The sequence below is a fragment of the Pyxicephalus adspersus genome, chromosome 9 (genome assembly GCF_032062135.1).
Source record: "Pyxicephalus adspersus chromosome 9, UCB_Pads_2.0, whole genome shotgun sequence".
Classification (NCBI taxonomy): domain Eukaryota; kingdom Metazoa; phylum Chordata; class Amphibia; order Anura; family Pyxicephalidae; genus Pyxicephalus; species Pyxicephalus adspersus.
Window position 1 is genome coordinate 43,482,926 of NC_092866.1, and position 13,776 is coordinate 43,496,701.

Below are 13,776 nucleotides of genomic sequence, written 5' to 3' on the forward strand. Positions count from 1 at the left end.
CCTGAAGCCAATTGCTAGGGCTGGGAATGTCACATCACTAAATGTTGGATTCCACCAGCCTTCAGCACCAGGAAATTGCTCAGATTTCAGTGTCAGTAAGCAGAAGCTGCAAGCGAGCGCAGGTAAGATACATAAACATTTCACTGGGTGGGACTTAACTAGACTGCCGCTTTGTACTGTTTGGGTAAGATGACTTTCTTTAAATTAAAACACTCCAAGGCTTATATGTACACAAGGAAAATTTCAGGAAATCTCAATTACAATGCACATAGTTGAGCAGATCAATTTAACCTACAAAGAAATGGTTAGGGACAGGTTCTCTTTTCAATTGAGCTGCTGTGGCATTTAAAAGTGTACAGAAATGCTTAGAATTTGCCTTATGTATGGCCAGTTTTAGTAGTAACACAAGACCGCATTAACACTTTGTTTTCATCGAGCGATTCCAAATACATATTTCTGTTTTCATACAAAACAGAAGCTCAAATCCACAAGCTGATAGAATCTGTTTTATTATTAATATTATTATCATCATTATTTAACAGATAAACTAAAAGAAGCCAACATTATTATTCCACCCCATTAAGGGGTGAGCACCCAGCATTCCTCCAAAGGAGCAAGGGGGGAGAGCCGATGAGCGTATCAGGTGGTGATGCGGAAGTCTCGTTTCATTCCAGAGCAAGGGACATGTGACCTCTTCTCCACTCTCACAGTCCATCCCAACCAGGTCTCACCCCCCCACTCACTGAGGTGCTGCAAACATTCCTCCAAAACCACGGCAAAATAAAATAAAAACGCAAATATCTTCTCTTATTAGGATAATAGAATTAAGCCAGTAACGGCAGTGCCACCCATAAAAAGAATAGGGAGGAGACAGAAAAGAAAGAAAAAGAATGAGGAGAGTAAAAGAAAAAAGGGGGTCATAAAAGAAATAAAGGGGGAAGAAACCTCAAGACACAAATAAAAATAAGGTGATACTCGGTGCAACGTCCTGCTAAAGATAAGAGCGAGGTCTGCTCCCCTTCAGGCTGGGGTAATGCAGGCAGGGCCCTCCCCACCTCCAAAACTGGCAGCGCAGTTCCTATAACCCCATCTCCCCTGTGCTTTAAGCTGGGAGCTCAGCCAGCTCTTTATAGGGGTTAGTGTACGCTGGGAGGGGGCAGTGGAAGGAAAGGAAGCGGGACATTGTGGGGGAGAACTCATCTCTCCTTCACGTGGTTCTGTGCCCCTCCTGTAGCCCCTGCTGCCTCTCTGCTGTCCTCCGAGAAGAGCATTTCAGACAGGTCGTCCAGGATGGCGGTCTCCTTGGGGTCCAGTAGATTAAACTCCCGCACAAACAGGAGGAAATGAATAAACAGAGTGTTTAAGTGTCCGTGTAGCTCCATGGCGACGATCTCTTTGAAATGAGCTGAGTAAATGTGGGCTACAACGTGGAACAGGTATCTGCAGATCTTCTTTACCAAGGACTCAAAGGAGCTCGGAAATTCCCTGCCTGCAGGGCAAAAAAAAAAAAAAAAAGAAAAGGAAAACAAAAGAAAAAAGAAAAAAAGGTCAACCATGAAACAAATGGAGAAAATAATGCTAATACTAACACATATATTAACATACTATTAGTGCTGGACATTTGCCTTTTACAGAAATATTGAACCATAACCCTTCATCCCAAATCCAATGGAGCTTACAACTGAATGTCTTTACTACAGTCACTTATAGTTTAGGTAAAAATCTGATGAGACTATACACATAGATCTGGTATCTGTGCACATTCAGTTTTGAGATTCACACAGTTCTGCCAAATACCACGGTACTGCCTTGCAGAACACAGGTTCATAATTTTCACAGGAACAATTAAGTAACAATTCCAAGTCTTACATTTTCTGTGATTGGATGAGAGGCATATTAAAGTTGTCCTGATAGCAATTCAGGGCTATAAACCAGAAGTGCTGGTAAACAAAGAGAGCCATTTATCTGCAGACTTGTCAGGACCTGAATTCTTTATTTGCAAATACTCTATTTTAAACAAAAGAAAATGTACACATATTTATTTAGTACCAAATGAGTCTAACTGGTTTCGCACAGGTAAAAGAATAAATATCTTAATTTATTGGAATCAGGTTTTCCCTTGCTTAACACTACACCTCACCTCTCATGTAATCACTCACCGTATTTGGTGGGGAAGACATCCTCGTCTGTCACCAATTTCTGTACAGAACTCATAACAAAATCAATGTATTGAGGGGCTGTACATTTTATCTTCTTCCCCCGTTCGTCATACCAGTAGTACTGTCTGTAACGAGGAAAAGCAGCATTTACAAATTATTATTCATGCACCAATCAGCCTAAATCAGGGGTGTCAAACTCAAATGCAGTGGGCCAAAATTAAAAACTCAGACAAAGCCGTGTGCCAAACGTAAAACTCAAATAGCACCGCTACTACAATTCACTGCGTCTATAAAACAGTCCAATGCGAGACCACGCATAGGCAGAGCCCACTGGTCTATAGATGCGAGTGATGCCACTGATACAATTCCCGGCATTACTTGCATCTATGAAACAGTCCAATGCGGGGCCACGCATAGGCAGAGAGGCCGCTGGTCCATAGACGCGAGTGATGCCGGGAATTGTAGTAGCGGTGCTATTTCAATGCAGCGGCGGGCTAGCAGGAATTTATATTTAGGATTCCCTTGGGGGGCAAAAAAAAAAAAGGTAACTGGCCAAATCCGGCCCGTGGGAGTTTGACACCCTTGCCCTAAATTATCTTAATATATTGCAATGTGTAGAACTAATGTAAGTATTCAATTATCCTCTCCAGAGAAGAAACTGAATCCCAATGTACAATCACAATCGCTGCAGTATTTTGGAAAGTGATTGTAACCTGTGCAATAATGTGATTGCTACTACAAGTAAAGGATTGCATATAACAGAGAGGAGATTTCATTAGAAAAAACTACTGATAGAATAGTAATGTTGGGCTCATGACTTAACACTATAAATCATTGCTGAGGGATACGTATATTGTGCTCTAGTAATGCTATACTCTGCTGGTACAAGAAACACACAGTGTATTAAAGAGACCCTAAGGCAGCCATACCTGCCACACTGCTGTAAACTTACGTGTTGCAGGCAGCCATAGTCTGGCAAGTCTCCCCTGTGCAGAACTCTGAGATGGTGCTGTACTGAAGGTTGATGTGGTTAAAGAAAGTGGTAACTGAAAAAACAAAATAAGATTACAATGAAAAATTTATATTTAGTAATCATTATATTATGAACATTATATATATACACAACTGTGAAGAAACTGTTGTGAACTCTTGTTTAATTCATTATGGTTGTAAAATGACAACTTTTCATCCCGGTCCCCCAGTTGTGCTCCTGTGTTGTTACCCTGTTGTATGTGTTTCTGACAGAGAATACAAGTGACTGTTTTAACATGCTTTACACAGGTATGGTGAACTGGAAAGACTGAGGAAAACAGCATAAAGAGAAATTAGCTGAAGAGAAAGGAAGGCAGAGACAGTAGGGGGAAAAACTTACAAGCTGAAGAAGGAATCTATTGCTGGTCACAAAGGAGGAAGTGCTGGCAATACATAGGGTGAAAGAATTAGCCACAAGAAAGAAAAGTTTGGAGGGCTTGGAAACGCAGAGGAGGCGGACAAGGTGGACAAGGCTCAGGCACCTGAGCGTCTATTGGTAACCGCTTGAGGTCTGCATAACACTTGTGTATGCAGTTGTGCAGCAGTGCAGTTTTATTTTGAGCTTGTATTATGGATGTACGTCACCCATGGAAGAGGGTGAAGAGGAAAACCACCTTAGTCTGAACTTAGCTTTAATACTATACAGAGAAAATGAGACTTGTTATTTTGTGTTGTTGAACGTTGATCCACTGTGGGCATAAACAAGAAGGGGGAAGTACCTTTTACTGCTTTTTGCCTTCTTGATTTTTCTCACCAACATCTACCTGGCAATTCTCCAGTTTCCCACAGTGTTTCTATTATGCAGCAGAGGAATCTCTCCACTATCTGATAAACCCCAGTGTGTTATTTCTCTATACACGTATGCACGTTATGAAAGTAAAACTTACTGTTGCTGGCCATCCACTCGTTGAGGTCAATCTCTTGCGGTAATGACACTAGCTGCTTGAATTCAAAGTCTGTGACGCGAACACGGGTGTATTCAGGTTCCAGGTACAGCTTCTTTTCTTCGGAGACCGGTTTCTTACCATTTGGCTTCGCCTTTGATTTTCTGCAAAAGAGAGAGAAAACGAGTTACCACTTATTAACTAGAGGCAGGAAACCAGACAAGAACACAGAGCCAACGCTAACCACTGATAATAAAAATGCTACCGGTTTGGCAGCCATGACAAACCTCCATCTTCAATACATTGAGTTTGTGACCCTATCAAGTATTAAAAGAACCTCTGACATTTGGATTATGAGGCTGAAGTACTGAAGTGAATGAGAGCTATGCAACTTGATGGAGGAGCTCAGCAATGGCAGCATTGAGTTTCTCTCATCACCTGGAATGCACAAATGTGTTCATTTAGACGGTAATAATCTGTGTCTTTCATTTCGGCCTGGACACTGACCTAAGTGTTTCAGTGTATGACACATGGCTAACTGCAAGCAGTATAAGGATGCTGAATATAACTCTTGCTCCCCACAGTGGTGGTCTTGTGACCACTGAAACCTGTAGCAGAAAGCAGTTGCCTTTTGATGCTTTCCCAGGTCTAAATTGCTGCAAGGTGAAATCTGACTTGTTTCCAGGAGGTATTGCACCTCCTCCAGACCTGTTAGTTCCATCAAAGTAAAAAAAACCTATATGTAAAGTTTATCTAGCTGGGCAGGTACGATGCAAACATCAATACAATAAAAACAGCATGACAAAAATGAATGTTTTTCCATCTCAACCTTTTTAAACCACTGACATGAACAGGGTTAAAAGACCAGAATTCTTGCCAGTCTGGCTTCCCGAAACTTGTTCTCACGGATGAGTCTTTGCCTTAAAAGGAGTCTCCGAGCTACCACTGGATCAGGGAGATAGGGGAGGGTGAGGAGATGGGGGCAGTGCCCAGGCATGTTATACATACCACAGCAAAAACATACACAGGAAACAGACGGGCAAAGGCTGACAACTCAGACAGGCAAGGGTGGGTAAAGATCACAGGATGGTAAAGGGGCAGTTACATCACCAGCAACCTATAGATGGAACCCTGAGGCCAGAAGAGCAGGCAATATGGGTGCCAACAGCCCAGGAGAAATCAGCAACACACAGCAAGATCTTTTTACATGTTAATAAAATTCTACAATAAAGATCCAGGAAGCTTTAAATATGAGCTGGCTATATTCACAAAGTATACAACACAGAAACAATTCAAACTCAGCCTGGATCATTATATCTAGCACATATTTTAATATATGGTGTTGATTACTTTAAATAATGAATACATTAATACCAAGCTGATTCAGCTATGAAACATATCCGCTATTATCACCATTATTGATTCATAAGTCTGTATGGAAGTCCTGCAAAGGGAGATTCATCTACTATGTGCTATGACTCAACAGATCTTGTGTAGGTTAGGTTGGAACTTCTTATCCAGAATCTTGATTTTACAGGAAAAAAACTACATTTTTTAAGATTGAACAACACAGAATTTCATAAGAATGAATAAGGCTGTGTACACACGTTCAATAATCGTCGTTGAAAAAGATTGTTCACAATCCTTTCCAACGACAAACGTCTGCACAATGCATGAACGAGCACTGTACATGCAGCGCCATTCTGCTCTAAGGGGAGGCATGGAGCGGCACCCCGCTGCACTCTTTCCCCCTCACTTTCATTACGATTGTACGTCATTCTGACTAATCCACAAACAACAAGCGCTGTACACATGCCAGATTCTCATCCGATATCAGCCCTGAGGCGATTATCAGATAAGAATCATGTGACGTGTGTACGTAGGTGAGTCATTAAACACATCATAACCTTTGCCATGGCTAGGTAACACCTGCACTTTATAAACACTCGTGTATCTAATCTGCACACACTGACCCCTCCAAGGTCTCTGATGCAGATCTTCATGCCAACATTGAGGGCTTCATTAGGACCAGAGTATGTGATCCAGTCCTGGCAAAGCTGGTTACAGTGACATCTACAATACAGGGAGCCCATGGTGTTATTGGTGTAGATCAGAAGCATCCAGTTCTATGACTATAACCCACCCAGAGATTTGTTCCCAACATTCTGGAAACACTACAGTGGTCATTGCTGGGAAACAATAAGCATTGTTTTGATTGCAACAGTTTTTAAGAAACTAGGTGACAAAAAAAAAAAAAAAACCTGTGTACCTGCAACGTCCATTTCTTATTAAATACATTAACACCGCTGGCAAAACAGGAACCAACTTTTTGAAGTGTTTTTAAAAAAAATGGGTAATCCATTTAGTAAAAGGGACCTCCAGATTTGTGTCAATGAAAAGTAAAGTCTTGAGTATTGCCCAGGGCAAAGTAACCATTCTGTGCACATTGTCACACGTGCACATCCTTGTTTGCCTTTTCAAGCAATCAGTGTTTAGCAATCAGGAGAGAAGGGAAAGCCTTGTGTAAATTACAAGTTGCCAGAGCTCACACATGACAGTAAATCAATGTCAGAAGAGTGAAGGCAGGGAAACTATATATTGCAGGGGATGGGGTAACCCCAAAGCATCAGCCCCATTCCAGAGGTTTTTATATATTTTTAGCAAGGAAGTAACAATATCATACATGTGGAAAAATATTTTTCAGCCCTGTGCAAATTCAATCACTGACCAAGCAGATTAGATCCATGCCCTGGCTGTAGTGATTTTATATAGCTCAAAATACTACTGGCCATTGAGCAGGAAGACCTTCTGAGCCCTTACCTTTTGTTGGAAAGCCAAATGCTCTAAAACATACAAAAAAATGCACTGAAGTGATGGGGGGTTAATTGCAGACACCCCCAGTATCAGTTTACCAGGTTCAAAATCCACCAGACAGGAAAACATAAAACAGGATCCAACACGATTGCCAAAATTGGCTTAACTGGAATCTGATTTGAAGTCTAAGAGCTGCTTGAACATGGACATGGATAAATAACTGGTGGACGAGTCAACCTATAATGTGAGTATTCTTTGATTGCCTTTGATATGAGATGTAACATTTTTGCCCATGCAGCCCTTCACCTACATACACAGCTATGAGGAGGAAACATAACAGCTGGAAAACCCTTCTGGTCATTGTACTGTAACAATTTTCAGTAGAGGTGAACCTGTTTGTGCAGCTTTTCCTTTATTTGTTCTTCCAAAAAAATGTTCAACATGTACAGACAAGTCTAATCAGCTGTGCAAACTGTATGGAGAACCATCGGTGACATTTGCTAAAGAGATCATGTTAGAATGGCTGTAAAGTGTCACGACAGGGACTCATCAGAAGAGGCTAAAGATACAAACACTACATTTCTAACAGCAGTATTACTTCCAGGGAAGGCATGTTATCACTCGGTGCTGGTTACACCTCCAACATAAGTACTTTTTTGCACAGGACTACAGTAAGCAGGTCAGGTTATTGTGGAACTAAAGTTTACACATGGGTGATTCGAGAAGGTGGGTATAGCTGAAAAGGACAGGCGACGTCCACTCTGCAATAACTTCCCAACTGCCTGATCGCCACACAGATAACATATTTTGCTGAGCTGCAAAGAAAAGCGGATAAATCGTGGCACCCTGGGATGTGGGGATAGGGATAGGGGAGTAATTACAGGTTTAAATCTGCTTTAAAGGACGGTTTGGAGGCACTGAAGGGTGATGCTGAATGACAGCAATTTGTCACTAAACTCTTTTGAAGGTAACTGCATGCCTTGGCCGTAGGCATGTGGACTGGAAGAGAATAACTACATAAGGCTGCCACTGCTTCTTCCATAGAAAATACACTTACCCATCTAAATCCTGAACTAGGCCTGGAGAGGGTTAATATGTGCATAATATCTAAAAGTACTCTAGATGCTCCAAAGCCGACATCCTCATCCAGGTCGCACTACGCTCCAAGAAACAAACGTGTACCAGATCAATTACTAAATAGGCAAGCCTCCATATAATTAGCAGCTCCTCCATTTATATACACCTCCAGAACTTCTTTTTTTTTACAATAGAAATTCTCTTTAATAAGCTGTATGTCGCTTGATCCTTGCCAGGAATGGGAACAATGCACTATGACCTGTGATATTGGATTGTGTTTGGGAAATATCTGAACACACTTCCAGCACTAGACACCAAAGTTCGGGAAACTTTCTGCGATTGTTTACTGATCACTTCCACACTGAAAACTGAATGGTCCCTTCACTGAATCATAACTGAACTGCAGAAAACATATTCAATCCTCAGCAAATTAGCATCTACTGGAGAAAACATGTTCAGACAACAGAATACAAAGCTGATGAATGACTGTATCCTTCATGCATTCTGCACATTTATGTAATCTATCCAATAAGAATCAAAAACCCCTAAATGAACAGTACAGAATAGCATTACATGCCCTCTATATAGACAGCGATCATCATTTTCTAGAAAATCTGAATGTCTGTTCCAATACACACATTGCAGAAGTCTCCGGTTAGACCACAGAGTGATCATTTAAGCAGTCACATTAATGTTTACCAGTACACGGAGGTTACCCAGCATACCGACTAAGTGTCTCATACCAGCAATCATCTTGTGCTGATGGATGGCCCAATAGTTAAACCCGGTTGTATCAAGTACATTCATCATTTTGCCCCTTCTCTGCGCTCACTGCAATATACCAGCACAACAGAAAGCTTGCTATAAATCAGGCGAGAGAAAATATATTCCAGAGGTAAACTAAGAGGACAAGACCACTGGAGCTGCTCAAGTAAATTACATTGGTAATAAGAGCAGGTTTTCTATTATGCTTGGCTAAATGTTTCCCAAAAAGCAGTCAGTGTGAGCAAGAATAAGGGGGACTCCAAGGTTTAATGTCACACTGCTGCCTACCTCTGGATAGCCCCGCATATCCAATTTTAGGGGATTGAGCTGGTTGTGGGCAATAATGAGTAAGTGTTTCCCTAACAAGGTTTATACATTGGGTCTGATTTATTAAAGCTCTCCAAGGCTGGAGAGGATATACTTTCATCAGTGACCTGGGTGATCCAGCAAACCTGGAATGGATTTCTGAAAGTTATTTGCTATTTGTTAGCAAATGTTTTCAATCCTGGACCTGATCCATTCCAGATGCTTTAGATCACCTTGCTTCATTGACAAACGTGTATACTCTTCACTATTGGAGAGCTTATTAAATCAGGCCCAATGTACTGAGCCATTGGTAATATACAAGTCATGGGCAGCCATTGGCGTGCGACCCCCCATCGCCCCAATTTGAAATTGATAAAAGCATGAGCTTCCAAATCCACTGACCATATGAAATAAATACTGTGCCTAAAACAGTGTTTCCAAGTAAACTGCATTTCAAACAGGCTGGCTCTAATAAAAATGTAACCTCCAATACACATATCTGCTTACAAAGTACACATATGCCGCCGTTAGGGACAGGCACAGACAAGGAACAGGAAGCTAAATAAACATTGACAGAACATCAGATGATGGTATATTACCGACCCACCCCCACCATGCACACCTTTGTAATAAGATCAATTGTGGTAATGCTCTATTACCTTCCAGAAATGCAGACGGTTTTGGTATATGAAGAGTAGGAGGAGGATAGTAATTACATCTGTGTAATGGTATTTTACTCTAACACTCCGGAACCTGGTTATTTGTAGATCAAATAGTGTCTATGACCATGGCAGCATAATACTAATATGATTTTATTACGGCATCATTCACATGGCAGACATTCAAAAACGGATTATTGCATGGGGGTTTAAACAGTATTTTGAATACATCTTTTGCATCCTGTACTTAGACATTTCTTGTTCTCCTAATAGTTCTAAAAATTCTGTACATAAACTTATGTAATCTCATGTACACAAGTTCCATGATTATTACAAGGTAACTTACATCTAAAATAAAAATACAGAATAATGGCAAAAGGGGAAGTGTAATCCAATGTTTCCTTTTATACAAAGTCAGCTTGTTGTGTATGTAAATAAAAACACTGAACTAAAGCTACGTACACACTTCCAATTATTATCGTTGGAAAACGAACGACGAACGATCGTATAGCACCGATCCTGCACTTAGCGATAACGACACGATCGTTCGTAGATATTGTACACACAATAGATACGATCGTTTGAGCGATAGAGGAACTATGTGCACGACAGGAAAGTGAACGAATGTTCGTTCATTACGCATGCTCAGACCATGGACGATCAACAAACGACCGTACACACGAACGATGTTCAACGATCGTCGTCCAATCCAATCCGCCGGTCAGGTCGTTCGTTTCCAACGACTTTCCTCGTTCGTCGGCGTCGTTGGTTACTTTTTTACGAACGATTTTTTGCCCAATCGATCGTTCGTCGTTCGTTTTGAACGACAAAAATTGGAAGTGTGTACACACCTTTATTCTAACTGCTTACTTTTGTTCCAATAAATACACAATTGAAGGAGATTTGGTAGATATCTGTTGGAAAAGTGTAAAAACTGGTTGATCCTGCAAGAAAATCTCATGAGCTGAACTTCCTGTGCCGCACAATTATTATTATTAGGGGAGGTATTCTTTAATCCTAACCCTTCATGCCCTAGGGTGACAACAAAAAGAGAATGTACCAGAAAAGACAAAACTAATGCAACTACCATATCTAAAGACAGGTGGGATGATTTGGTAATGCTGATGAACCACACACACAAACACAGAAAGGGCATACAGAGTCTTGTGTGTCCGGAAGGAGCATCACAATTCACAATTCACATCACAAGAAGAAAGATACAAAAATATGGCAGGGTCAGATGGTCTACTCAATCCGATTCATATTTTCATGCTCCCGGAAAGCTTATGGCACCTTTTAATCACATTGATGTACATTGTGTTAAAGGAGCCCAGTGAGTTTAAAGATGTGAAGCTTGACCAACAATCCATGAACAAAAATCTGTGATGTACCGTGTGTCACAAACTAGGACTTATCGGAAACAACCTGGGAGCATTACAAGACCAGTCCCTGGAAGGCAATGGCATCACATATTCCAGAGTGTTGAGAAGTGCGATAAACACACACACCAACACACACAAAAAAAAAAGTCTAGTCTAACAGAAAAGAATTACTCTTTTTGGAATGAGGAAATGGAGAACTGTAGAAACCACTAAACACAATTACAGGAAACCTCCAGTTCTATAAAAAATGTTGACACAATTGCTGTACAGGCCATTCTGTTTTACCTTTCTATTTCACTCACATGCCGAGTGTGTTTTTAAAAAATGGCCAAAACAATTCATTTCTTTTCATTACAATGACGGCAACAAAATTGTGCAGAGAGGATTTAAAAAAATGTCCACCCCCCTGCACTTGTTATTGGCGCACAGCTTTTCCTGTGTCTGCATGGATTGTCAGGTACCTTTGGTATACGGATTTGTTTTAGCTTTGGCAAGATGTTTGCAATGGTGCCACATGTTCAAAGGAAGGTACAATGTTCTCTATTACAACATAGACTGAACACATGGCAAAGACAAAACTTCCTTCTAATAACTGAATGAGTAACATACTTATTGTGCATACTGGATGATGGGAGCAGGTTTATTTTCTCAGAAGAATGCTCATGCATTTTTTGCACTCAAGTGCTCCATGATCAATTATATTAGTCAAGAGTCATTCTGAATTAAATATTATGGCGCTTTTGTGGCCATGTAGTGCTTTGGAGATGAGTTCTGTACAAAGGCAGAGATTGTCTGGCCAATATACAGAAAGCACTGCAGCATCATCTACTGGTAGTGTTTTCTTTCGGCAGCTCTGATACTGGAGAGTGTCAGAACAATGCATAATAGGAAATGTATTAACTGAGCCAATGTTATGTTGAACTAAAACAATGCTATTCAGAATGCTTACAATTACATCAGATACTGGCAACACACAGGCCCCAGAGCTGCCTAGGTAACAGCATGCTAGAACTTGTGACTCCCAAAGAGACGAATGGCTGGAGGCTGCCAATAATAGCTTAAGACTGACTGCAGAACCCCATTTTATGTGTTTGTGTGGCACTAAAAAATCCTCCAGAGGTTCCTTGAGTAATGAGCAGTTTGTGCCCTCAGACAAAAACAATGTCAGTGGTTACTGCCCTATCTATATAAGGATGACATTCTTCCCACTGACCACCACACTAATACTGTATACTATGAGCTAAGGATACAGTAAGTATAGCAGGGACTCCCCAAGACCTAAAAGTTATTTCAAGGTTTCCCCCATGTTAAAAGGTCAGAAAAATCTTGGTTCAAGGTCTTCATTGATATACTTCATATGAGGGCCAGAATCACACAAAGTATTAAGTGAGGACATAAAGGCACCCTCTACATTTCACTTCTGACCGGTTTCCTTTAAAAGTAAGAATACATGTGTATACCATGCGGACTGTATAACTATGGTGAGTAATTTGGATTGTAAGGTGTTCTGGGCTGGGCCAGGTGTGAACAGTTTTATGTACTCTGTAAAGACTTGCCAGCGATAACCTGCCTTGAAAAAACAGGAAACAAAAGTGGATTGGCAGATGATGGTACACAAAGATCATTCTACAGTTCATACATGTGGTCTTTTTAAGTCATAAACCAAAATCCAGTATAAGATAAAGAACACTAGCGTAACAGCCAATACATTCCTCTAATAATTGACAGTTACTGAATTTAAAAAGCCATGAATTGCCGATTGCTGAATGCAGTTTTTATATTGAGTGAGGATGGTATCAGTTGACATTGGATATCATTCATATTTACTCAGTCAGTAAAATAAGTCATACGTTCCTTCAGGCAGAGGTAAGGTTTTACACATTTGGCCCCTAATTTGGGTTTGCACTGGAAAAGCCCAAGAAATGATCAGTAATTCTCAGTAATTCTCTCCCCTCATCTCTCCATAGACCAGAACATTGCTCGTTCATGCATCTTTCAGTCTTTTGTTGTTGGATAGGATCTTTCACAATCTTTTCCAAAGACAAAAGTCCTATGGGTGTACATAGCCTTATAGATCTGCATACACAGACAGCAAAGTTGTCCCCAGTACCTTTTAGCTGGGGCACCACGCGGCACCTTTTCAGTAAAAAAATTAAAAATAAAATCTTTCTTGGTTGAACACAGACACAGCATAAGAAAATGTTATGTTAGAAATTGTAGGAATACAGCAAAAACCCACCTAAGCTCCTGGCTGCAAGACCTGCATCATCTAACCCTTTCTTTCCCAGTCTATCGGTCCCTGGTTCATTACATTCACTGGATTTCAGTTCTTTTAGGCATGGAGACTCAGCAGAACATGTAGGCGTTACATGGGGATTGTCATGCAAACATAGAGGGTAGCACAGAACCCCAGCGATGGCATCAATGGGTCTAAGATAAGATAGGTAATGATAATGAATACAGTAAAGAGATGGTGCTCTACAGTGCCAAAAACAAACTACATTGTATTGATAGTGCTGTGGTCAATCAAATTTCAGTGTTTGCATTTTAATAAAAGCAGGAATGCACTCTGACAATATTTAGAGTTTTATTTAAATATTTGACTCTGGGATCTTACCATTTCCCTATGAAAACACACAACAGGACATCTAAAGAAATAAAAGGAGCTATCTGAGCTGTCTATAGTGCGGAGGGCAGA

General features: G+C 40.7%; 1 protein-coding gene across 2 annotated transcripts in view; it reads right to left on the reverse strand.

Moving 5' to 3' along the window:
• Positions 1-493: 493 nt before the first annotated feature.
• MOB2 (MOB kinase activator 2) overlaps positions 494-13,776 on the reverse strand; it is a 35,490-nt gene continuing 22,207 nt past the window's right edge. For both annotated transcript variants that reach the window (XM_072421715.1, XM_072421714.1), the window contains exons 2-5: positions 4,079-4,239; positions 3,112-3,205; positions 2,160-2,284; positions 494-1,489 (exon numbers count right to left, since the gene is read on the reverse strand). In XM_072421715.1, the coding sequence (XP_072277816.1) occupies positions 1,197-1,489; positions 2,160-2,284; positions 3,112-3,205; positions 4,079-4,239 (673 nt within the window). In that variant the 3' untranslated portion in view covers positions 494-1,196. The remainder of the gene's footprint in view (positions 1,490-2,159; positions 2,285-3,111; positions 3,206-4,078; positions 4,240-13,776) is intronic.